Source organism: Octodon degus, unplaced genomic scaffold, assembly GCF_000260255.1.
Source record: "Octodon degus isolate 3935 unplaced genomic scaffold, OctDeg1.0 scaffold00008, whole genome shotgun sequence".
Classification (NCBI taxonomy): Eukaryota; Metazoa; Chordata; class Mammalia; order Rodentia; family Octodontidae; genus Octodon; species Octodon degus.
Window position 1 is genome coordinate 14,687,860 of NW_004524584.1, and position 25,337 is coordinate 14,713,196.

A 25,337-nucleotide genomic window follows, 5' to 3' on the forward strand; every position below is an offset into this window, starting at 1 on the left:
ACAAATTAGATTTCATCAGTCCCATTATAAAAATCCTTAAAGCTGGGCAGGGTACACACCTATATCCCAGCACTGGTGAGTCTGAGACAGAAGGGGCATCATGACTTTGAAGTCAGTGTAAACTACAGAGCAAGACCCTGTTTCATAAAACAAGAGCTGGTGATACAGCTCAGTGACACAATTGCCTGTCTGGGTCTGGCAAGCATGGGGTCCTGAGTTCGATTCCCAGTACCAAAACCAACAAACAGAATAATCTTTAATGACTTATCAATGAACTCTAAACTTTTTATCTCTATGAATTCTGGTTTCTACTTCTGAAACTTCATTCCTTCTACTTTTCCTGCTTTACTTCTAGAATCTAGCCACTCAATTCTTTTTTGTATTCCCTAAAATAAACAAATCTGTTCTTTACTTGTCTATGACTAATCATCTCTGAATGAAAAACTCCAAAGGAATTGATTATAATGACATATGTCTATAATCCCAGCTCTTGGGAGGCTGAGGCAGGAGGATCACTGCAAGTTTGCCCAGCCAGGGCTGCATAATGAGTTCAAGGCCAGCCTGAATTGCTTAGCAAGACCCTGACTAAAAACAAAACAAAAACTCTTGAAAATGGACCTTTCTTTGTTTTGTTCAGATATATTTTATAAGAGCTCTTGGTAGACAGGTGCAATTCAGTACAAAATAAACTAGCTTTACCATTTCTCTAGAAACAAGATGACATAAAAACCCACTAACAGCAAGACTTCTTTGCCAAGCAGTTCCTCTTAGCAAATGGAACACCTAGTGTCCTAACAGAACGCTTCTCCATATAAAAGGGCATCTAGACTCAAGAACAAGAAAAGGTAACCAATGTTATCAGCCTAATATAACTTAATGTTGTCAATCAAACTAAGAAACTCTGTAAGCCAGGTGTGGTGACACATTCCCATGATTTTGGCACACAGGAGGCTAAGGTGGGAGGACCCCTGAGTTGAATGCTACCCTGGGCTAAACAGTGAGACGGCCAAGACAGCCAGGGTTGGTATTTTCATGACTGGGATATAAGCACTATGTGAGGCAGAGGCAGAAGCATCCCAAATTCAAGTCAAACCTGGGCAACTCAATAATTTCATGATCCTGTCTCAAAAAGAAAAAAAGAGGGAAAAAAAGTGAACACCTATAATCATAGCAACCCAGGGGGCTGAGACAAGTCAGCCTGGGAAACTCAGGTGAGACACTGAAAAAGCAACAAGTGCTGGGGCTGTATTTCAGTCATATAACATTTGCCTAGTATGTATAAATCCCTAGGTCAATCTCTAGTATTGTAATGTTAAAAAATAAGCTGGATGTGGTAGAACATGCCTATAAGTAACTTCAGCACTTGGGCAGCTGAGGCAGGAGGATCATCATGAGTTCAAAGTCCTCAGTGGAACAAGCGCTTCCCTGGCAAGCGCAAGGGCCTGAGTTCAATCCCTGGTTTCACCAGTAAAAAAAAAAAACAAAACATCAAAGAAACAAAGTCAGCCTAGCTCAAGGGCAAGCTGAAGTACACAGCAGGACCCTATCTCACCCAAGAAAAAAGGAAACCAAGTAAAGACTAAATCCCATATACTAAGCAAGCACTCTACCACTGAGCTATACCTCTAGCCCTATTACTGTATTTAAAATGTATCCATCATATTACAGAGCATGTTGGTTTATGACTATAATCCTACAATTTGGGAGGTTGAAACATGATTGCCAATTCTATGCCAGCCTGGCCTACAGAGTTCAAGTCTGGCCTGAACTACATAGCAAGATCCTGACTCAAAAAAAGCCTAAGATGGGAGATAGGTCAGTGGCTTAAGCGCCTACCTGGCAAGAGCTGAGTTTTCGATCCCCAGTACCAAACAAAACAAAACACCCATAACACCACACACAAACACATACACACACACCCCTTGCCATATACAAGGTCTTGGGTTCTATTCCCAATACAGCAAAAAGAAATATACTAAATTAAGATATTTGAAGAGTACCTGCATAGGCCTCCCAAGCCAGCATCATTGCTAGTCTCTTTAATTAAGAAGCACTGTCCTTGATCCCAATTCTCTATTGGTAATTAAGTATATCCACAGCAAACAGTGAACTGTTGGACATGCATGGTGGTGCCCACTCATGATTTCAGCACTCAGAAAGATGAGGCAAGATGACCTCCTAGAATTCTAGCCAGCCTAGGCTATACAAGCAAGTTCAAGGACAGCTTGCACTACATAGCAAGACCTGGCTCCAAAAAACTTGATTGAATCATGTAAAAGTACAAGTTCTCTATGATGAATATGATTATTACATGTATCTAAAACATACCAATATAATCTGATTGGAGGAAAAAAAAACTTGAAGGGCCAGGCTTAGTGGCACACACCTATAATCTCAGTACCAGGGAGGCTGAGGCAAGAAGAGTCTAAGGCCAACCAGGGTTACACAGTGAGTTCAAGACCAGGCCGGAAACTAGATGTGGTGGTGCATTTATAATCCTAGCACTCGGGAAGTTGTGGTAAGTGAACTCCTGCGCTATGTGTTGAGAACCTTGTCTCTAAAAAAAAAAAAAAAAAAAAAAAAGTCCAGTACCACAGACAGGAGTGGCGGTACATGCTGTAATCCCAGCACTTGGAAGCTGGAGGATCAATGCAAATCTGAAGCCAACCTGAGTTGACTGAGTGAGTTCAAGGGCAGCCTAAACTACATGGAAAAACTGTAACAACAAAAAAAGCAAACCAGTAAAAAAAACCCCAAAAAACAAAGAACAACACCAGAACAATAAAAAAAATTTAAAAACTTTCATCATCAGTGGACAACTGAGTCACTGATGGTCTTAATGACCGCACACTTCCCCAGTATACATAAATAATCCCTCTTCCTGGGGAAAAGGAAATGGACAGAGACTTCATTTACATACCTTACAAATACACTGCAAATGCACAGCCTGTGTAGCAAACTTGTAAAAGTACCTCAAACTTCGAAGATGATGGCTGTAAAGAAAAAGAAAAAGAAAAAATTACATCTACTCCCTTTACGAGGAAAAAAACAAAGGACAAGATATAAGTAAACAGGCTTAAAGAACTGAGAGAAAGGCTGGGGATATAGCTCATCAGTACAGTGTCTGCCTGGCAAGCACAAGGTCCTGAGTTTGATCCCCAGCACCAAAAGGAAAAAAGTTCAGAGAAAACAGAAGTACAGTATTTATCCCCATTATTAAAGACTGAAACCAGGGCCTCAAGAATGCTAGACAGGCTGAGTGTGGTGATGTACACCTGCAATATCAACATCTAGGAAGCTGAGGCAGAAGGACACAGTGCCTGCCACAGTGGTACGTCTGTAACCCCAGCATAAGAGAAGCCAAGGCAGAACTGCTGAGTTTGAGGCCATCCTGGGCTATACAATGAGACCTCTCAAAAAACAAAACAAACCCCTCAAAAATCAGAATGCTGGGTAAGAACTCTATCCCTGAGCTGCATCTCCAAATTTCATCCCTTTTTTGGAGACAGGGTCTTCCTAAATTGCTCAGGCTGGCCTTGAACTTTGCATTTCCCTGCCTCAGCCTCTTGAGCAGCCAAAATTACAATTATGTGCCACCATTTCCAGCCACTAATTTTTAACTTACATACCATGGGGCCAGGAATATAGCTCAATGGCACAAGCGCCTGCCTAGTAAGTACAAGGTCCTTAGTTAGATCTCCAGTAACAAAACACCAGAAGACGTACCGTGAAGTTTATCACATTGGCATCCTTCACTTACACAGTCGATTTTACCTTCCAAATATCATAAATATCCACACATGGCTAAATGTTGCCCATTTAAAAAATAATTAAGCAGGATACCAGAGTACTAACCTATAATCCTAGTTACTGAGATTGAGGCAGAAAGATCCCAAATTCAAGCCCAGGTAGGACAACTTAATGAAACTGTTTCAAAAAAAGAAAACAAAAAAAGCCAGATGTGGTGGAAAACACCTGTAACCTCAGTCATCTGAAAAGCTAAGGCAAGAGGGATTCAATTCCTGGGCAATGTAGTAAGCTCTGTTTGAAAATAAAACTTAAAAAAAAAAAAAAAAAGGGACTAGGATTCAGGAAAAAAAAAAAAAAGAGGCATGCCTATAATTCCAGGAGGCCAAGGTAGGAGAATCACTGAAAATTCTAGGCTAGTCTGAGCTACACAGTAGTGCTAGGACTGCCTGAACTACAGAGTAAGATCCTGTCTATAAATTAATAAATAATTAAACAAATAGTTTGTATTATAGTTTATTGTGAAGATTCTGAGTTTCAACCCTAGCACCACAAAAGGTTAAACTAATTTATTAATTAATTTTAAAAATTAGGGAGGGCAGCTGTAGTAAGCTAAAGGACTCAGGTCAATGCCCAGTACAGGAAAGAGGAGAGCAAGTAAATTCTATGCAGTATGTTAATTTTTTTTTTTTTTTTTTTGCGGAACCCGGGATTGAACTCAGGCCTTGTGCTTGCCAGGGAAGTGCTTATCCACTGAGCCATCTCCCCAGCCCCCAGTATGTTAATTTTTGCCATTGTTTTATTATAAAGATTTTTCCATGGCATGGTGGTGCATGCCTATAATCCCAGAGGCCAGATTGCCACAGGTCAAAGGGTTGGGGAGATGGCTCAGGGGCTGGGGAGATGGCTCAGCAGAATAAGCACTTGCCCAAGCACAAGGGCCTGAGCTCAACCCCCCCTTCCACAAAAAAAACCACCCTAAACTACATAGCAAAACCCTATCTCAAGAAAACAAAACAAGTTGCCATTACAGTCATATGGCACTATGCCTAGCTTATACTTTTAAATAAATAAATAAAATCACATCATTCTCTTGCTTAAAAAAAAAAAAAAAAAAAATCTAATGACCTCTCAAAACAAAACCAATGAGCCAGGTGTAGTGACATACACCTGTAATCCCAGTAAGTAGAAGGCTGGAGCTTGGATTACCAGTTCAAGGAAGGATGGCCTGGAAGGCACAGGGAGACCCATTTCAGTGTTTCTATGCCTCCACATCCCCTATCCCCACCACTAGATGAGCATGATGGTTTACACCTATAATGCCAGGTGAGGCAGGATAAATTCAGGCCTACTTGGGCAATTTACTGACTTAATGAGGCTTTGTCTCAAAATTTTAAAGGGTTGGGGATGTAGATTAGGGTCATTTAATCAGTATTAAATTCAACCCCAGTAGGGGGAAAGGCTGCAGAAACAGCAGGGCAGGAACAGCAACAGCAACAGCAGCAGAAACAGAAGCAGCAGCAGCAGCAACAGCAGGCATTGTCTCTGCCTGAGGCAAACCCAAAAAACTTTCAATGTCCTAAAGGCACTACATGATCTGGCCCCTGCCTACTTCCCTAAACTTTTACCTCCCACCCTTTCATTCCACTCCAAACTTGTTTCACTGACTACAGTACTGTACTTACATTCTTTTGTTTCCTTTGAGTTTCCAATACCATAAATATATTTAAACATACAATTTATTCACCTTCATAAAAATCAAGCTCAGTATGGTATAAACTTCATACTAGTTGCAACATAACAGTGTATGTCTTTTTATTATTTACTATAAAAATGCATTTAAAAACCATTTGAGGCAGCACCAGTAGAGACCAACACCCACAATGAAAAATCTTCAGTCACGTGACTATCATAATTATGCGTATACAGGCCAGCATTTAATACTATGGCACCACAGATTAAAAATGAGTCACTTGAAACGGAAACATTTTTTTTTCTTGAGACAGGGGTCTCTCTTTGTGGCCTCAGCTGGGCTCAAACTTTCAGTGATCCTGACACCTAAGTGCTGGGATCACAGGCATGTGCCACCACAGCTTGAAATAGAAAAATCTGAAATAGGGATTTTACAAAATGATACTTAACAGTAAATTTTCCAAAAGAGTAAAACATATGACATTTTTTTTTTTCTTTCCGGAACCAGGGATTGAACTCAGGCCCTTGTGCTTGCCAGGGAAGCGCTTATTCCACTGAGCCATCTCCCCAGCCCAAGACATATATTCTTAACTAGTTTAAAATATAGTTAGTCATAAAAGTGGGGATGAGCTGGGTATGTTGACACACACCTGTAATCCTACCACTTGGGAAGCTGAGGCAGGAGGACTGCTGAGTTTGAGGCCAACCTGGGCTACACAGTATGTTCAAACGCAGCCTGAACTACACAGACTGACTCTGTCTGGGGGAAAGGGGAGAATATAGCTCAGTGGTAAGAGTACTTGCCCTGCATAAATACAATAGTATATTTACATGAAGGCCGATTGAACAAACACATATGGGGGTGGGCACAAAACACTAAGGGACTTTCATTTTCTGTTTTGTCTTTGGTACTACTGAGAATTGAACCCAGAGTGCTCTACATCTGAGCTATACTCTAGCCCCTTTTATTTTGCTCTACCTGTTTTAAGTTATACCTTATATGACCAGGATTAAAGGAGTTAACAGCAAACAAACGGAAACAAGCCAATGAAAAGAACAAAACCACTACCACACACATGTGCACAGGCCACTATTTACATGATCCATGCAGTTTCCCACTCCTAGGCAAGCACATTCTTCTCTCTCTCCCTACCTAAGCTGATTACAACAGGCCCACACAGCCACAGAAAGAAGCATGCATGCTGTGAAAGCTAAAGAACTAAAATTTGTTTGGTAAATAGATTTTTCACACCCTATAAACCTTTGCATGATGTGCAAAGTATAAACGGAGAAAACATTAAACGGGAATCCCGGAATTTTGGCTGACTCTAAGCCAGTTGCTTGGGACTACAAGGAAAATACTTTAGAAAACTAGACATACAATCCCGGGAAATGTAAGTCTCTGGAACTCAATTACATACTTACAAATGGGGCTGGCCTCTAAGTTCTAAGAGCCTGCTTTTACACTTTAAATTCTAGTTTTTTTTAAGAAACTGGTTGATTGCTTTGTTCGTATTTTCTTCCTTTCAGTACAGATATTTATTTGTCTAGAAACTTTAAATCTAGCGCTAGACTGACTCAAATAGAAGTTCCAGGGCTCAGTGGTAGAGATTGAGCTATAGCACGCCACAGGCCTTGGGTTCCATCTTTTGCACCATTTACCTTTCTGTCGCCAAAAGCCATCGTTACTTTACATAAGTAAACAAAATATTATAACTTATCAAAAAAGACTGAATAAATAATTATTTACAATCAAGAACTAGTCTTGGGCCAGGACTGGGGGTAGCTTTCAAGGTAGTAAGGCAGGAGGATAGTGAGCTCCAGGCAAGTTCGGGAAAACTGGCAAGATCTTGCCTGTTGTGGGGGGGGGAAGGTCTTGCATTTTCAGTTCAATTTAATATTACTTTTGTCAAGTGCTCCAAACAATACCTCCACCTCCAATCTAGCCAAGTTGAAGGTGACAATCATCTACCATGGTTCATACTGCACACTGGGGGAGTAACATTAAGAGGTTGGAAAATTCTCACCACATACGTTATGATATTCAGTGGCTTTTGTTTTTGTATTTTTCCCCTTCAGATCTGGCAGAAAACAATATAATCTGATTATACATCTGCAAAAATTGTTTATTTCAAAGGACTAAAAAGGCAACAACAAAACAAAGACCCACACAAATCAACAGTTAAAATTGTTTAAATGAAGGCTACTTTAGTGACAGGGCATGGTGGTGCACGCATGTAATCCCAGCACTAGGGAGGCTGAGGCAGGAGGATCGCTGACCAGTCAGGGCCACAAAGTGAATTCAAGGCAGTCAAGGCCAGTGAAACTGTCTCAAAAAGAGCTCCCCACCCCAAGCACAAGTGGAACCAACTCTGAGGCACAAAAGTTACCAACTTTCCGTTATAAAGTACTAAACATTTTTTAAAATTTAAATCTATTTCAGTGTAGACGGTACAATTTCATGAAGGCGACCTGTAACTTTCATGAAGACAATTAGTAATAAAAAATAGATGTTTATTTGGGTAAGGCATCGCTTAAGTCATTAAAAAAATGTTTTTCAACTGGAAAGATACCTCCACCCAATAGAGTTCTAGCCCTTAAAATTGCAACAGTCTTTTACTTACACAATCTCCAAGAATACTGCCATAAAAAAAGGAAATCTACCCAAAGCATAATTATCTCCAACCTGTACAAAACGGCAATTCACGTTCCACATGAAATGTAAAAGGCAAAATGGAGTTGTGAAGTTTCTCTCCCGTTCCTCCTCGGACAGCGCGCGCGCTCCGCAGAGGCCCCGGAGCCCCCACCTAGCCCGGCGCGGCCGAGGGAGGAAGCGGCGGGGCGGGCGACTCGAGCTCCAGCAGGCCCGGCTGGGCGGGGGAAGGGGCGCTGTAGGCGGCGGGGCGCGCTTCCGGGGACTGAGCGGGCGGGGCTGCTGCCGCCGCGGGGCGCGGGGCGCAGGGCGCAGGGCCCGGGGCCCGAGTCAGGGGCAGGGGACAGGGGAGGCAGGGCGCGAGCAGCAGGTGGGGCGCGGCCGCGCCGGGCGGGTGGCCGGAAAAGTGCCGGCCAGGCGAACCCGGGGCTCTGCGGCGTCCGGAGGGACCCCTCTTGCTCACCTCGGAGACGACCCCCGAGTCCGGCCTCTTCTCGCCAACGACGCCTGTCCGCGAGTCGCAAGCTCAGAGACTAGGGCGGATAGCTTCAGAGGCGAAGGCCGACTACCGAGAGAACCGATGGAGGGCGGCGGACTCGGGAGTGCGAGCGAGCGAGGGCGGGCGGTGGCGGGAGGGCGGGGAGCGACGTGCACGCCCCCGAGAGCCCAGCGGGCTCGAGCCGGAGCGAGTCGCGACCCGCGCACGCGCGCGCACTCTTCCGTGCAGAATTGTTCAGTTGCGATTGCTCAGGAGCGCGTCCACGCCCTAAAACTCGCGTAACCAATCGTTGAAGTCGCGTGGGGCATCACGGGAACTCCTGGGCTATAAAAGGCCGGGTTACTATTTTGTACTCCGCGAGTCATTCATCCTTTAATTAAATTGGGTGGGGCTAGGTGCGCGTGCGCGCTGCCAATACTCCGCCCTAAACTGCCAACGCTTCGCGCAAAAGAGGTAGAACCGCCCTTCTTGGTATTACGCGTGCGCATTGTCAGACCTGTCCCGGAAGACCACACGCTTGCGCCGTGGAGACTACAGTGACAGTGACTTGGATGGGGCGCGAGCCAGTTATGGCGGAACCTTGGTTTGGGCAAACCTTGCAGGCTTTGCCCGCAACGGTGGTGGGTGCATTGGGAGCCCTGGGCAGCGAGTTCTTGCGGGAATGGGAGGCGCAGGACATGCGCGTGACTCTCTTCAAGTTGCTACTGCTGTGGTTGGTGTTAAGTCTACTGGGCATCCAGCTGGCGTGGGGTTTCTACGGGAACACGGTGACCGGGTTGTATCACCGCCCAGGTGAGGCTCCCTAAGAACCTCTGTGGGCTGGCCATCCCTACCACCACCAGGCTGTACCCCAGAATACACTTAGACTACCACTACCGCCCCCCACACACCTTATCAGGACTTGTACCTTGCCATTGTAACATTTTATGCCAGAATCCTCACTAGCCCACCCATCACATTGTAACTGTTCTTCAAAATCCTCACCAGACAATACCAAGAGTATGTCAGAATCCTACCACACTCTTTTCCAAACTATACCAGTGGCCCCTGACCTAACCTGAGCTGATGCCTGCTCAGATCCTCACCCCCAGCCTGCTGCAGCTCTGGATGTGTTCCTGCCTCCAGGTCTGGGCGGCCAGAATGGATCCACACCTGATGGCTCCACGCATTTCCCTTCCTGGTGAGTAAATTCGTTCCTATCTCAACCTCATGCTTGGCAGACAGTGTACATTCCTGTGCTGATTACAGAGGGAAATTCTCAGGGTATGTAGTGGTCTTTGCAACAACTGTGTCTGCATGTACAGCTTAGGCTTCAGATTGGGATCACACCAGTGTCTGGAGAGTCTTCAGCATGCTGTTCAGCAACCTGTGGGAATGGGTAAAATATTGTCATGATTTCAGAGATGGCTGAGGCAGGTCTGTTGGGAACAAGTCCTTCAGTTGGGGAAGCAACAGCTAGCTTACTACCAAGATGAACCCCAAGACCTAAGAGCTGCTCTCCTTAGCATATTGACTGACCTTATCAGAGTTACCTCCTCATCTGTAAAACAACTCACCTGGGAGGCTGAGACAAGAAGATCAAAAGTTTGAGCACAGGGCTGGGGAGATAGCTCAGTAGAATAAGTACAAGGGCCTGAGTTCAATCCCCAGTTCCGAAAAAAAAAAAAAGTTTGAGCACAACCTGGGAAACTTAGTGATTTAACAAGATACTGTCTCCAAAAGGGGGGGAGGGGTGCAATTTGGTGCAAAGGCCCAAGTTCAATCCCCATAACAAAAAGAACAAACAAAATTTCACTAATCAAGGAATTCATTCAGCCCAAGTCTTTATTTTTTATGTGTTTAGTACAGGGTCTACAGGGTTTTATTGCACAAATTGGACTTGTAGTGATCTTCCTGTTTTTAGCCTCCCAAGTGCTGGCATTACAGGCGTGTGCCACCACCCCTGGTCTCAGTCTCCCATTCAGCGCACCCCAAGGGCAGGGCTGGCACAGCACACCGAGGGATCGAACCCCAGTCCCTGCATCTGCCTAAGCAGACACTTTAATCTGCTGAGCTATCTGGCTGGCCCTAGCCCAAGTCTTTGAACTTTTACTGCATGACATATGCTACACTAGGCCCAAAGAAAAAGGACAACCCAGGCCCTGCTTATAGTGGAAACAAGAGATTTCTAAAGAGAAGAAAGCAGTGCAAGGGTAAGGGTCATCTGGAAGGCATCTCCCATGGCACCTAAACTGAGATCAAGGTTAGAGATGGCATAGTGTCCTGGAAAGAATGGCTGAAACAGTGCCCCAGAAAAGGACAAGGGTGAGATATTGGAAGAACAGATAAGGTTTGATGGAAGAGTTTGATCATGAAAGTATGGAGGAGTCAGGGAACCACTGAGGGGCTGACTTAGCAAGGCTGTAGGTGATCTAATTTGCCTTTATAACTGCCTACTTAATGGCAGGTGGATAAAGGGGTCCACAAATAAAAGGCAAGAGGCCATTTGCGAAGGCTGCCACTACCCAGCTTTCTGTCTTTGATAACTGGAAAAGGATGGCAGGATTATAAGGTGGGAAACCAGGAACAGATATGCAGGGAGGAAGTAGTGGGCCCACAGTGGGCTGTGGGAGATCAGCAAAGAGATTTATATGCCACTTTGCTGAGCCTCATCTCGGTCCTCAACATGGGGGTTGGGGAAAGCTAGTCTGAGGAGCTATTCTGCTGCCTGTGAAATAACCTGTCTTTCTTCTCTGTCACTTTCAGGGAAATGGCAGCAAATGAACCTCTCAAAACTCACAGAGAATAAGGGAATGCAACAGCAGAAAGGTCTCCAGAGGCATCAGTGGAAGTGCTGGATCCTACAATGTGTCATTTTGTTTGTGTTTTGAGACAGGGTCTTGGTGTGTAGTTCAGGCTGACCTTGAACTATGTAGCCCAGGCTGACTTTGAACTCACAACAATCCTCCTGCCTTAGTCTCCCAAGTGGTGGGATTACAGGTGTGAGCCAGCATACCTGGGTCCTACACTGTGTTTTGCTGCTGCTTAGATGCTCAGATCCCAAGAATGACTGCAGGAGGCCCAGGATTGAGGTTAGGGAGTATCTCTCCATAGCCTTCAGTGTTGGCTCCAGTAGACCCCAGGTACTGAGCAAGTGAAGAGTTTTCCTCTACCCTAATCTAAGACTCTCAAGGAGAGAAGACATGTTTCTTCTGTCTCAGGGGTCAAAGCTCAGGAGACGCCTTGTGTTGGGAAGGCCTGCAGTCCCTTTTCTGTTTTGACTTTTTCCTATCCCCCTTTTTATCCTAAGATATGACCACAGAGATTTGTCTCTCTGAAAAGCCTGAGGTTGACCAGTTCTGGGATTGTAAGGAAAGTCTATTCTTGCCTAAACCCTGAATTTGTTTGGTTTTGCTTTGTTGGCAGGGAACCAAGTAATCTGGCCTGGGCTAGGCTTTCTACTTTATGGTTATTTAACTGGCTACTGAAGTATAAGGCAAGGTGTCCTTGCTAGCATCATCCAGATGAAGGCACCAGACACTCACCTCCCTGACCCAAACAGAGCTCTCCAGGTATGAGTCAGGTAAAGGAGATTATCATTTCCCAGCTGTCTTCTTATTTCTCTGTCCTCAGAAGAAAGCAAGGTGTCTGAAAGAGACAGAGCCTGTTAACTGAGCCCATGGGGCTTCCACCAAGGGTTTAAGTGCTCTTGGGGTCTTAGGTCTGTACCCTGCCTCCTCCAAGGGAAGTACTAAGCAGTTAGGGCAAAGTGGCTCTGTCATGCCCTGAAGTCTCATCATTTCTTATCATGTCACAGAGCAAAGTCTTTATTTTGAAACCCCACTAGCACTGGCTCAGCCCCTAGAATTCTTCAGCATGAAAGAGCCACAGGCCAGGCAGCTCTACCCCTTTGCACTGGGCAGGAGAGATTTCAGAGGAGTGGGTGACAAAAAACACTGCTTCCTGAATGCATTGTGTCCCTCGATGTACCTCCCTGAATGGCAGTCCTGCTGCCTACCTCTGCTGTGCCATCTGCTATCTCAGTCCCCCACACCTGCTTCTCCATTAGATGTCATATATCCATCTGGCACCCTCTTAGCCTTAGCAGATTCTGGCAGAGGTATACTGGACGTCCCTAGGCTTAGCCACCAACACTACTATACAGATTCAGGGGCTCACATTTTACCCAGGTTCAACTGAAAATGTGGCTTATTAAACACGGAAATGCATCCGTTGTAATTATTTTAAAGAATAAGTTGTGTGTACAAGGGCAGTTGGTGAGGTAATATCCTGAAGGCTACTGCCCTTCAGGAGAAAGAATGCAATGGTTTGCAGACGTGGAAAGAGGATGCCCATTCCCTGGAGAAGTGGTAGGGTGTGGGGTGTTCAATAGGGACAATATCTTTGTTGGCTTGGGTTTTGATACTTTATGATACTGGGGATTGAACCTAGGGCCTTGCCTATGCTACCAAGTACCCACCACTGAGCTACATCTCCAGCTCTCTTGTTGGTTCTTATCAACCTGGTACACAAAGGGAATCTACTCCAACCCTGTCTTATAGGTCAAGAGGTTGGTTGATATCTCAAGAATCCAGTAGACAAAGAATAATAAAGCTAGAGACCATGCAAAGTAAGAAGAAAGGAACCTTGTTTAATTTTTTTCAGACGACAGTAATGTCCAGTCCCCCAGGGGCAAAAGTCAGCCTGTGTGGTGAGCATGTCATGATTTGCTGCTGGGCAGCAGGCTAGGCCAGCAGGGGAAAGGAGAAGAGTGAGACTACATTTTCTCAGCCATCCCTGTTGACATACAGGAACAACTTGAGTCAATACTGTGGTGAGTCAGGAATCATTTCCCAGTCCCTGGGAAGAGGCCAAAGTTTGCATTCATGGAAAACAGAGTAGAAGAGATGACTAAGGCTACACTGCGCACCTTTGAAAGGTGAAAAACCACAATGAGGTAGGTTGGTCAGATGTTCCCCACTCACAAAGGTGAGCATTTGATCTATACCAGCACCTGGCAGAGAATGGTCAGGGAAATTGGACAAAAATGGGGCAGTGAGTGAGTGACCTAGTCTGTAAATCAGAAACATGGTCCTAAAGTTAGAGGGACCTCTGTTGGGGGAAGGCCAAGCTATCCTGGGCTGCTTGCCCCTCAGATAATTCTGCATTGTATTGACTAAGCTCTATAGAATATGCCGGAAGGCAAGACTCCTTGGAGAGGCAGGGGGAACTCTGCTCTGTCCGTCTTCATTTGAGAGTGTAGTAGTTGGTGGGCACAAAGGGCATTTTGCTGACGACAGCCATCTGCTGCTTCCGCCGCACCTCCACCAGCAGCTGTGTCCCTGGTCGACTGTACTTGGAGGGTACATAACCCATCGCCACATTCTTTTTCAGGGAGGGTGATGGACAGCCGCTGGTCACAGCACCTGTCCAAGCACAAGCCATAGATCACCATTTTGCCAGCCCAATGCCCCCACCCTTCTAGGGAACAGACAAGGGTTCCCAGCATCTTTGGACTACCTACCAATCACAGTGCCTTCTGTGCATAGGATGGGACTGTGAGCCCGCATTGGGGCCCCCTCACATATCAACCCCACACGCTTCCGTTCCACCTTGCCCTTCAGCTGAGGAACAATGACTGTGGCTCCTGGGAAGTCCATAGTAGCTCGGCGGCGCTTCCCTAGGGCACAATACAGCAGACTTGAGTCCCAGCCCAAGAAGCCCTGGCCACAGGATTTTACCTTTCAGGGACCCCACGTGACATCCATCAAGCATCAAGTCTTCCTCATTTGGGCTCCTGGAACTCTAGTCCCTCCATGCACTGAAGTTCAGTCATACCTCCTACCCCCTTAGCCATGCTTTTTTTTTTTTTTTTTTGGTGGAACCAGGGATTGAACTCAGGCCCTTGCACTTGCCAGGCAACCCTTAGCCATGCTGAGGGTCCTTAATTTTTTTTTTGGGGGGGGGCAGGGTCCTCAATTTATAATGTCAAAAACACAGTGGCTGGCACCTTCAGGGAATGAAGGCTCAGGAAAGCTAACTTTTTCTAACCTACACAAACTTAAGAGGTTCACAGGTTGGCTGTCTGAATTAAAGTTCACACCAACCTTCAACTCACCCAATGTCCAACTGAGGCTGCCCTCCACAGGTGTGGTATGTTCATCAATGTCGTTTCCATATAAACAGAGGCCGGCTTCTAGACGGAGACTGTCCCGGGCTGCCAGCCCTGCCAGTTTCACTTCTGGGTTTTGCAGCAGAGCCATTGCTACATGGACTGCCCCAGCTACCGGCACTGAAATCTGCAAAGAACACCAGAGAGCAGTGGGCAGTTCCTCCCAGAGTCTTAGACTACGCTCTGCTCTATACCCACTTGACATACCTCCATACCATCCTCTCCTGTATAGCCACAGCGGGTTACTCGACAGCCAGATACGCCAAACACTTCCATCACAGCACTGGTCATGAAGGGTAGTTTCCTCAGGTCCTCTACCACACCAGTCTGTAGCACCTGGGCTGCAGTGGGGCCTGGGCCCAGGAAGCCAATGACTAAGCATCCTGGTCCCAGCACCATCTCAAAACTGGACCATAGCTCTTTCACAGGGACCAGAACAGGTCCTGAGCAAGTCCCACCCTGCAAATGGAAGAAGGTGCCCTTACCCCCTACCTCACAGAATCATGAAACATGGGGAGAAAGAGGCATAGGATACCTAACTTATAGCATATAAATATCACACCATCCATGCCTTTCTCTTGAAATAGCCTCTGTGCTAAGCAGTAGATAAAGCCAGGAAGCCAAAAGTTGCCTCCTACTCCTGCCTAGCCATCTTACCTTGCAGGGCTAGCAAAGCATTATTCACCACCTCTAGGCCCACATCACTCCCCTTGTTCTGAAGCTCCCTGACCTTGTCCTGAAAGAAAAGAAGAAACATCACATCAGTGTCTGATACAGAGCTGGGGATATAGCTCAGTGGCACAGTGTTCTCTAGCATCAAAGTGTAGCATCTCTGTCTCCAGACTTAGGAGGGCAAAACCAAGCGTGAGCTAGACATATCCCTGGGCCCGCTTAGCCACCAGCTCACAGACCCCCTCACCTCATGCACAGGTCTCAGGCTGTGCAAATTGCAAGAATGGGCTCAAATCCAGGGTCTTTAATTCTTGGGCACCAAGTAAAGTTTTACCATTCTCCCACACAGGGAGAACTCCCCAGTCTGGTAACAACCTTGTGCCCCTCTTTACTTAGCAGTGACAGTCCCATTTGCACACCTAAGACCTGCTGTTTTATCCCTCCCACAGAACTCTGCCAGTGTTCTAACCCCCCAGAATAAAAGCTTCAAAGTACGTGTTTGGAAGTGGTACTGACCATCTGTCATGGGGTGAATATTGCAGGGCTGGGCAATAAGACAGTGGACCAGTTCCCATCTTACAAGATCACATAGCTGCTGAGTGAGTGGCAAGAATAACCTAAGCCCAAGTTTCATACCTCTCATACTGTTGTCAAAGGATGCTCACCTAGATAGAGTCCAGGATCAGCTTTACCTCCCTATCACCAAAAGCTGGCATGTTCTAGGGAAGGCCTGTTCTTAAGTGTCATAGCTGTTCAGTCAAGAGTCACCTGCTGAGTTCATCATCTGTGCCAAGTCTTTACTAGACAACCTGCTGCTTTATGAATGCAAAGACAAGGTGCCTAAGACATGAATAGGTTGTACCTGCATGAGGGCCAAGTCCTTGTCCCAGCAGCCAGCATTGGACACCACATACAGGTATCCCTCAGAAGTATTGGTCACAATCAAGTCATCCAAGATGCCTCCAGCTTCATTGGTAAACAGCGACAGTGTTCCCTAGCATCAAAATGTAGCATTACTGTCTCCAGGCTCAGGAAGGTAAGACCAAGGGTGAACTAGACATATCTCTGGGCCCACTCAACCCCAGTTCACCAACCCTCTCACCCCTGGCACAAGTGTCAGGCTATGCAAGTTGCAAGAATGGGCTAAAATCCAAGGTGTTTGATTTGAAGCACCAAATAAGTTTTCACGCACCAGGAAAATGGCTCAGTAGAATAAGTGCTTGCCTGGCAAGCGCAAGGGCCTGAGTTCAAACCCCGGTTCTGCCAAAAAAAGTTTTCACCATCCTCTCACACAGGGAGAACTCTGTGCCCTTCCTTACTTAGTAGTGGCAGTCCCATTTGTATACCTAAGACCTGCTGTTTTATCACTTTCATACAACTCTGCCAGTGTTCCAACCCCCTACAATAAAAGCTTCAAAGTACATCTTTGGGATCCCAGATACTCCTACAACAGTCTACAACACTGCCCCAAACTATTGTAAGGCTGGCCTTGCCTCCCCACTAGATGGAGGAAGAGCCTGAACTTGAGCAGTCACCCACGTTTATTTATTTATTTTTTTGTATTTAGTATAGGGTCTACAGGATGTCACTACACAGATCAGACTCTTAGTGATCCTCCTGTTTTCAGCCTCCCAAGTGCTGGACTACAGGCTTGTGCTACCACACCCAGTCTCACTTGCTGTCTCCGTGTGTCTCGGGATGGTGCCAGCATGGCACACCAGGGATCAAACCTAAGCAGGGGCTTTAATCCCCTGAGCTATCTGGCCGGCCCCACCCAGGTTTATTCTGCAAATCTAAAGCAGTACCTGGGAGTCTGTTCCTAATAAGCACCTGGGAGGCAGTGAGACTGCTGGCTTAGGGGTTACACTTTAAAAAACCAGGACATAAGCAGCATGAAAGATCGATGGACTACTCATAAACCTTGCTTTCTGGCCTCCCAGTCTGATGTGGTGAGGCTGGAATAGCCCCCATCCCCAGCTGTCTAGGTGTCCAGAAATGACCCAAGGACTCTTGTCTCCCAATACAGCAAGCCCTGAAAAGCTGACCCATCCATGTCCCCTCAAGTTTGTGGCAGTGACTTGTCCCCCTTCCCGGCTCATGACTGGTATCACCCATTGAGCAGAAACAAAAGGGCCCACCTGGTTTGGCCTTAGCTCTGCGATGTCTCCAACCACTAGACTCTCCATCAGCTTCACTCGGTCACAGCCAAGTATCTTGGTCTAAGGAACAGATGGAAAGCCTCAGGCTTCTGCATCCACCACTGAACAAGCAGTCACCCTTCCTGCCATTCACAGTCCAGCCCAGCCAGGAAGTGACTGACAAATATTGGTTCTACAGGTACCAGAGTCCCCACTTTTGGATTCCCCCACATCTCCCAGCCCAGGCTGTGACTGACTGCAATTTAAGAGAATCTAGCAGTTTACTGAAATACCGCTTTTCAATCCATACCCAAAAGGATAAGTATCAGCTCTGGAAGACATAAGGCATTAAGGTATGTGTTTAGTAGGAGGCAGGAGAGACTGGGGAGAAGATGGTGCAGAAGACCCCCTGAGTTTTCATCTGATTTCTTTGGTGCTGTAATATGTTCATGATAGCCTGGAGACCTCCAGTCCTCAAGAGAAGGCTGTCTTTGGAATTCAGCTCTCAGCAAGCACAGCCCAAATATGACAGGAAGGCAGGCCTGACCAGCAGCCGGCACTTCCTGGCTCACCTGCAGCATGTGGGACACATCAAAGAGCGAGCAGTGCCGGCGTGTGTGCAGGTGCGAATCCACGTGGCTGTCCTTGTACTGCACAGGGAGACTCCAGCCTGCAAATGCCACCATTCTCCCACCATGGGATAGATGGAAGTCATAGAGAGGAGTCCTGCGGAGCACGTCCTGCAGGCAGCTGTGTTTAGTACTACATACCAGGGCCCTACTACCCAGCCGCCTCCCTCCACCCTTTCAAGATCAGCATCAAATCCTTTCCCACCCTTTATCCCACCTGTGCACAACTGTGTGAGCGACTCGGGGCTGCAGGGAATGCAGGCCGGCGAAAGCCCAGGGGGAAAACCAGGCTCACAGCTCTCTTCATCATCTCCCGAAACAACTGCAGACGGCACACACAGGCCACCACTCTGCCAGGCACGCTGGGAGATGTAGTCCGAGCTCCTGCTTGGACAGGTCTTTCTAGTGCAAAGAAGTTTGGGGTGGGGGTTGGGAAGACCGGAGGGCAGCTTGGGATCTAGAGCAGAAAGTGCTGGATTCCCTACTGTTTCTTCCCTCTAGGCAATCAGGCGACTCAGGCAGTCCAGAGAAGATTGTGCAGAACTGGAGCTGAAAAGCTAGGTGTCAGACCTCCCCCTAATGAATTCCCCTCCAAAGGGCCAAATTTCCACAAAAGACCGAAAGGGCTGAATCACACATTCAGGACCTCTGACGGGTAAGAGGAAGAATGTGAAGGGGGTGGGGAGGTCATGGGAGGGTGGAGCCAGCTGGACAGGCCCAAAGCCACTGTTGCCCGGCCTCCTCTAGGGGGCTCCAGCTCTTCCCACTGGGCAGACACAGGCAGCCAGCAAATCACACATTCCACAAGTATTATTTATTTTTTGAGACAGGGTCACTATGTAGCCCAGGGCGGCCTCCAACTCAAGGTGATCCTCCTGCTTCAGCTGCATCACTATGCCCAACTTCTATTAATATTTATTAATCTTGCTGGACATCAGGCTCTATGTTGGCTGTTGGGGATGGAATAATATATGGTCTCTGCCACCCCAGGGTCCTCTTCACTCATACACATAACACACACGCTGTCTGTCTGTCTGTCTGTCTGTCTGTCTCTCTCTCTCTCTCTCTCTCTCTCTCTCTCTCTCTCTCTGTCTCTCTCACACACACACTGAGGAACACTGCTTTCTGAACACAGGACTTATAGTCATCATCCTTTCAGCTGAAGCACAGTAGGACTAAATAAATAGCTGTACAGGTGAAGCTACCAGCTTGCAAGGCTGATGGGTGAGAATAGGGTGGACACCTATTGAGTGTGACTGTTGAGTCACACATATGTCTAGTTTTCCAGGTCCAAGACACCTTGTGGTACTGCTCCATAATTTCCCAGGGGCACAGGCAGGAAGAACCAGAGGAAAGATTTTCTCTTTTGAAGCAGCAGCAACCTGGATCACTCAGCAGTTGGCCTGGAGTACTGCTGGGGCTCAGCCTCTCAAAAGGCACTACTAAAAACCCCCTCTGGATCTACCTCTGCCAATATTGATTTCTTATCACCACGTGTTAGGGAGCTGGGAAAAGGACATGGATGTGCTTCGGGCCGTGTCAGATGGCAGACAGGTTGCTGGTCTCATCCTCAAGCCCTTGACTTGCAGATGTGGAACACACGGCCCTGGGCCAGCTCAGTGACCTAGGACCTCAGCTACGGAAATCCCCAGCTTTGCCTGGAGGTAGCAGAAAAATCTAGAAAAGGAATTTCTTTTTGTGAAAAGAATAATTGAGATGTGTTATGTACAGGTACAACTTCGCTATGATGAATGTGATCAATATATACGACAAATACGTACTAATAATAAAGTTTTTAAAAAGAAATTTTTTGTAGACATAGTTCAAAGAGAAAGAAGGCCACTATGCGACACAGAGGGAAGATAGGGGTATGTCTTTCTGCCTCAAGTTTTCCAATCTCAATGCCAAGGTAGCAGTGGCCTTCCAGGGTTAGAGGGAACTGGTTCAGTCCAGTTTACTGCACTTTAGGATGAGGAGCTACAGAAGACAGGGGTGTGCGTGTGGGCAGGATGGACAGAGGGCATTCAGGGATTCTCAGTAAAAACAACTGAAGTATTGTCAGGGTAGAAGGAATTGTGTTGCAGCCAGGTGAAAAAAGAATGCACCCTTGCCAGGAACTCATCCTGAAGCAACATAATAAGTCCCAAGAATCTTGAATCTGTGGACATGGCCCAGACAGGATAAGCATGCAGACAACACTCAGAATGCACCGGGAACACACTTCTGTCACTGGTGGGCATGGAAAGGCCAAAATCTCGCTAGAAGCCACTGCTCAAGTGTAGGAGAGCAAGTTCAGGTCATAACAGCCATCAACCTGTAACACAAAGGACTATGAGGTCCGATCTGCTCAGGGCATTGCAAGCCAAGCAGAGGGAAGAGATCACTTACATCAAAGCGGCCGATCCTTGTGGAGGTGTGACTGGCCCGGATCATCTCTGTCAGCGCCCACATCTGCTGCACTTCGGAGGATACCCTGCTGGGGTCTGGGAGACCCTGATCCAGAGGGAGGGGTCAATGGCCATGGGTCTCTCCCCAGTACTGCCCTTAGAACTCTAGAGAGACCAAGCTAGGCTTTGGGTCTCTCTAGCTGAGACCACTAATATTCCCAGATGATTTTGAATGTTCTGGAGGCAACCCAGCCCCACTCCAGATTCCTCAGATCAGAACACCCAACATGGCACAGATTGTACCAAGGCACCAGAGTCCACCCCCAGAATTTTATGGAAAGGGGAACCTTCTGGGCCAGTGCTATAAACAACAGCCATTCACACAGGGGTTTTATACAAGGTGGGAACTTACCTCCAGGAGAAGGGCAGGCTGCTCACAAGGCCCTGGGTGGGAAAGCCACTTGGGAAAAGTCATGGAGGGGCTCTGCAAAGCAAAGGCATACTGCTCTAAGTGACATAGAGTAGGAGAAGGAAAAAGATCCCTGGCCTCAGACATTGGGAAAATCCTGTTTTGAAGGCCAAGGGAAGAAGCCCAAGATAATAGTCATGCCACTGAATTGTGAAGCTGTGTAGAAGAAACCCCTAGGAACATAAGCTGTAAAAGTATCTCCTGAAGGTTCCAATTCTGAAAGTTGGGAACGAGATCCAAAGGTCAGGCAGTAAGAGAACAGAGCCTCATCATGAGCTTCTAGTATTCACACTTGGCTAACTTCCTGAGAGCTCACTACTCTCCTCTAATACCGCCCCACTAGTTCAGCTCTCCCAGCCATATCTCTTAAGGAAAGGGCCAACAGCTTACTCACCTTTGGTCCCTGCTGGTAGATTTGCAGCTCCTCCACTGTGAAAGATAGCCACAGTGGTGATGGCTGCCGCAGAATGAGACGCAGCTCCAATACTCTGGCCATGTCACACAGCATCTGACACACATACACAAGGTCCCACCAAAGTCTCAGATAACTGCCCACGAACCTCCCAACCAGCAGTAATCCAAGTTACTGCCTCTTCAGGTCTTTAGGAAGGAAATAACAGTATTCTGTCCAAGGCATTTGCCTGGGAGCAACAGCCCAAGCCAGTCTTGACCCTGCTCCTTCCTGGCATGACCCAATCCCCAGGCCTCAGAGGTCCTTATCTGGGCTGCCCTTGCCAGACTGAGGCTCAGCTGACCTGGTGCTTGAATAGTGATACATATTCCTGGGCTCCATCCTCACTGTGTGGGTCAGACATCAGACAGTAGTCCCGCAGGCAGGTCACCCACTTAGCTGGTGTGTGTGCTGAGGTATGCTGACGGACACGGATGGTCAAAAAGGCTGTGTAGTAATTCTTAAATGTGATCTCCTGCAACTAGAGCATATACAACCCACCGTAACAAACCAGGCACAGGGCCTCTTCTTTTACTGCCTTACAGATAATCAAAACCAGAGATACTCTTATTACTGAGCTACATTCTCAACCTTTCCCCTTTAAAAAAAAATACTAGAGATTAAATCCAATGGTTTTATTCTGAGCTACACTCCTAGCTCTTTTTTTTGTGTTTGGTTTTTTGAGACAAGAGTTTTCTTTGTAGTGCAGGCTGGCCTCAGACTTACTATGATCCTCCCATCTCAAACTCCTGAGTCCTGGGATCACAGGATGTGCCACCACCCCCAGACTTCCCAGCACGTTTTGTTTTTTGTTTGTTTTTGGTTTTGTTTTTTTGAAACTGGGTCGTTGCCTGGCAAGCACAAGGTCCTCAGTTCAACCCCCGATACCGGAAAAAAAAAAAGAAAAAGAAAAAAAAAAGAAACAGGATCCTATTGAGTTGCTGAATTGCGCAGCCAAGGTTTGTTGTGGGTTTTGGGGGTTTTTTCCCCCCATTTTTATTAGGGAAGGGTCTACGGAATGTCCAGGGTCTCACTACTAGATTGGACTCCTGTTTATAGCCTCGGAAGAGCTGGGATTACAGGTGCTCGCCACCACGCCCAGTCTCATTCGCAGTCTCAGCACGCCGCGGGGGTGGGGCTGGCACGGCAGTTTTTTTGTTTTTTTTTGTACCGGGTATTGAACTCAGGACCTTGCACCTGCCAGGCAGGTCCTGTGCTACTGAGCTGTATCCCTGGTTCCCCAGCCTGGGTTTGAACTCATGATCCTCCTACCTCGGCATCCCAAGTAGCTAGGACTACAGGCATGTGCCATGTTCAGCTTCCTCTTCCCTTTTAGAATGTACTCTTCTGCTAAACAATAAACATTTTCACTTTCCCAGAGGTTCTCACAGTTTAAAAGACTAGGCCATGCAAATAACCCATCACTGTGGATCTTGCAACATGTCCAAATGCTGTCAGAAGTCACAACCCATAGGGCTGGCCAAATACCTCAGCAGATTAAAGCACCTGCAAGCAGGTGCAGGGGCCAGGGATTCGATCCCCAGGCCTGCCAGGCCAGCCCCCCCACCCCCCCACCCCCAAGAGACACACACACACACACACACACACGCACACCTGCCAGGACTGAGATGGCAATTGAGACTGGGTGTGGAGATGCACACCCATAATCCCAGCTCTTGGGAGGCTGTAAATAGGCGGATCACTATTTCAATCTAGTAGTGAGACCCTGAACACCCTGTAGACCCTCCCCTAAAATACAGAAAAAAAATAATAAATAAATAAAAAGAAGTTACAGCCCTGCCAGGGGTAGTGGTGCACACCTGTAATCTCAGCACTTGGGAGGCTGAAGCAGGAGGATTACTGTGAGTATGGGGCAAGCTTGGGCTACATAGTGAGTTCAAGACCAGCCTGAACTGCACAGTAAGACCCTGTCTCAAAACAAGAAAAAAAGAAAGGGTTACAGCCCTAACCCTGGTGGAGGCAGAAAATGTACACATGGGGCCTAAGAAGGAAATTTGCCTGATGGGCCAAGAAAAGTGGGAGATATAAAAATAGCATATATAGATGAGTTTACAGTGAGAACCTGGCACAGAACAGGAAGCAATTCAACCTAATTATAGCAATGGTTCTCAATGGAGACACATCAGAGTTACCCCAGGAAATTTTTTTAAATTCAGATGTCCAAATTGTTCCTCAACCCTACTGACTCATGATTTCCTGGGTTAGTTCCTCCTTTTTGTTATTGTTGTTTTCTTTCTTTCCTTTTTTTTTTTTTTTTTTTTTTTTTTTTTTTTTTTTTTTTTTTTTTTTTTTGCAGAACTGGGGATTGAACTCAGGCCTTTGCACTTGCCAGGGAAGCACTTATTCCACAGAGCCATCTCCCCAGTCCCCCTTGTTGTTGATTTTTTTCTTTTTCTTTTCTTTTCTTTTTTTTTTTGAGGTAGGTTCATCACTTTGTAGTTCACTGGGCTTTAACTCATTATGTAGTTAGGCTGGCCTTGAACTTGCTGTGATCCACCTCCCTCAGCCTCCAAAGTGCTGTGATTTTAGGTGTGCACCACAATGCCTGGCATCAGTCAGTTCATTTAATTAAGTTTCCCAATTGACTATCAGGAACATCTTGGAAGGTAACTACATACTGTAATGAATGTGCATGGGTCTAAGAGGACAGTTAGGGTGAAGACATAGAGCAGCTTTTTATTTTTTATGTATTTGGTACAGGGTCTCGCTACACAGCTTGGACTCTAGTCATCTTTGTTTTCAGCCTCCTCAGCGCTATTACAGGCATATGCCACCATGCTTGGTCTCAGTGGCTGGCTCAGTGCAGCTAGGGGTGAGGCTGGTGCAGCATGTGGTGCTGGGGATTGAATCTGAGTTCCTGTGCTTGCCAAGCAGGCGCTTAGTCTGCTAAGCTATCTTGCCGGCCCCCCCTCCTTTTTTTTTTTTTTTTTTTTTTTTTTTTTAATACCTGGCATCAAGCTCAAGACCTTGCTGTCACTTGTGCTGCTGAGCTATATCCCTGGCCCCACAGAGTGGCTGTGAAGGCCAGGCCATTAGAAGTCGGCTTTGTCCTTTGTGTTGAGGTCATGTAGTGTTCAGTCTGTCACCTGGTGTAAAGGTGCAATTGGATATTAAAAACTCCAGTTTCACTAGGAGGTTTTTAGATGACCTTGAACTTGCAGCGATCTACCTGTGCCTCTGCCTCTTGAGAGATTACAGGCATGAACCACCATGCCAGGCTTGGGTAGTTCTACTTTGACCTCTGGCAGGCACTACAGGAATGAGGAGGAGACTGGTTTAAGGAAAATAATTGTTTAATGATCTCCAGCTGGGGCCAAGTACAAGCTTAGTTTTCAAACTCTTCAATTCACAGTTGTATTTCCAGCCCCAACTAGCCTAATTCCTAGCACTTTCATGCCAGCGCTGTCCAGGAAGGTGGGGACGTGAAAGTGAAGAGAACGGAACACGTTCCGGTAAATACTGAAGGTACTACTTTAGAAATAAACTGTAAAGTTACCTAGTTCTCCAGGGACGCTGCAAAGGCTGGGGTAAAAGATTAAACGCCTGGGCAACGCCCAAATTCCCCATTGCCCCGCCCAGGAGCTCCATCCCGCCTACCGGGCTTGCTCACCTCGAAAGGCTCCGCGCTAGGGAAGGTGACATCGATGACCAGCACGCCAGGCCGGCCTTGGAAAGTCCGCACGTCACCCACCTGCAGGGCTACGGCGCCTTTTACATGACAGGGCACCAAGAGACGGGACATGGTGCCAGCTGCTGCGAACGAGCGCAATTATCTCTTAGAGTCTCCAACCACAATAACCCTTCCTGGCAGAAGAGCCACAAAAACTA

At 46.8% G+C, this 25,337-nt stretch overlaps 4 protein-coding genes across 6 annotated transcripts in view; 1 reads left to right on the top strand and 3 right to left on the bottom strand.

Moving 5' to 3' along the window:
• The window catches only part of LOC111813541 (ras-like GTP-binding protein O-RHO), a 58,107-nt gene extending 49,840 nt beyond the window's left edge, over positions 1-8,267 (bottom strand). The window contains exons 1-2 of the mRNA XM_023704574.1: positions 8,126-8,267; positions 2,921-2,993 (exon numbers count right to left, since the gene is read on the bottom strand). The gene's annotated coding sequence lies outside the window, so the exon portion shown is untranslated. The remainder of the gene's footprint in view (positions 1-2,920; positions 2,994-8,125) is intronic.
• Positions 8,268-8,948: 681 nt separating this feature from the next.
• Tcta (T cell leukemia translocation altered) lies at positions 8,949-13,090 on the top strand. 2 transcript variants are annotated; one of them, XM_023705984.1, is made up of 3 exons: positions 8,949-9,383; positions 9,669-9,771; positions 11,337-13,090. In XM_023705984.1, the coding sequence occupies exons 1-3, from the start codon at positions 9,143-9,145 to the stop codon at positions 11,377-11,379; spliced, it is 387 nt and encodes a 128-aa protein (XP_023561752.1). In that variant the 5' UTR covers positions 8,949-9,142; the 3' UTR covers positions 11,380-13,090. The 2 variants fall into 2 exon arrangements, with proteins under 2 accessions (XP_023561752.1, XP_004625149.2); XM_004625092.2 differs by having other exon boundaries at positions 8,953-9,383; positions 9,717-9,771.
• A 106-nt stretch (positions 13,091-13,196) lies between these two features.
• On the bottom strand, positions 13,197-18,517 carry Amt (aminomethyltransferase). Its single transcript, XM_004625093.2, has 9 exons — positions 18,399-18,517; positions 18,125-18,292; positions 17,553-17,633; positions 16,277-16,408; positions 15,400-15,478; positions 14,950-15,095; positions 14,689-14,869; positions 14,095-14,250; positions 13,197-13,996 (listed from the first exon to the last, which is right to left on the bottom strand). The coding sequence occupies exons 1-9, from the start codon at positions 18,489-18,491 to the stop codon at positions 13,818-13,820; spliced, it is 1,215 nt and encodes a 404-aa protein (XP_004625150.2). The 5' UTR covers positions 18,492-18,517; the 3' UTR covers positions 13,197-13,817.
• Positions 18,518-19,769: 1,252 nt separating this feature from the next.
• Positions 19,770-25,319, bottom strand: Nicn1 (nicolin 1). 2 transcript variants are annotated; one of them, XM_023705979.1, is made up of 6 exons: positions 25,120-25,319; positions 21,793-21,969; positions 21,432-21,545; positions 20,981-21,052; positions 20,570-20,674; positions 19,770-19,858 (listed from the first exon to the last, which is right to left on the bottom strand). In XM_023705979.1, exons 1-6 carry the CDS (start codon positions 25,249-25,251, stop codon positions 19,814-19,816), a joined length of 645 nt encoding a protein of 214 aa, XP_023561747.1. In that variant the 5' UTR covers positions 25,252-25,319; the 3' UTR covers positions 19,770-19,813. The 2 variants fall into 2 exon arrangements, with proteins under 2 accessions (XP_023561747.1, XP_004625153.1); XM_004625096.2 differs by lacking the exon at positions 19,770-19,858 and adding an exon at positions 19,969-20,495.
• Positions 25,320-25,337: the final 18 nt, after the last annotated feature.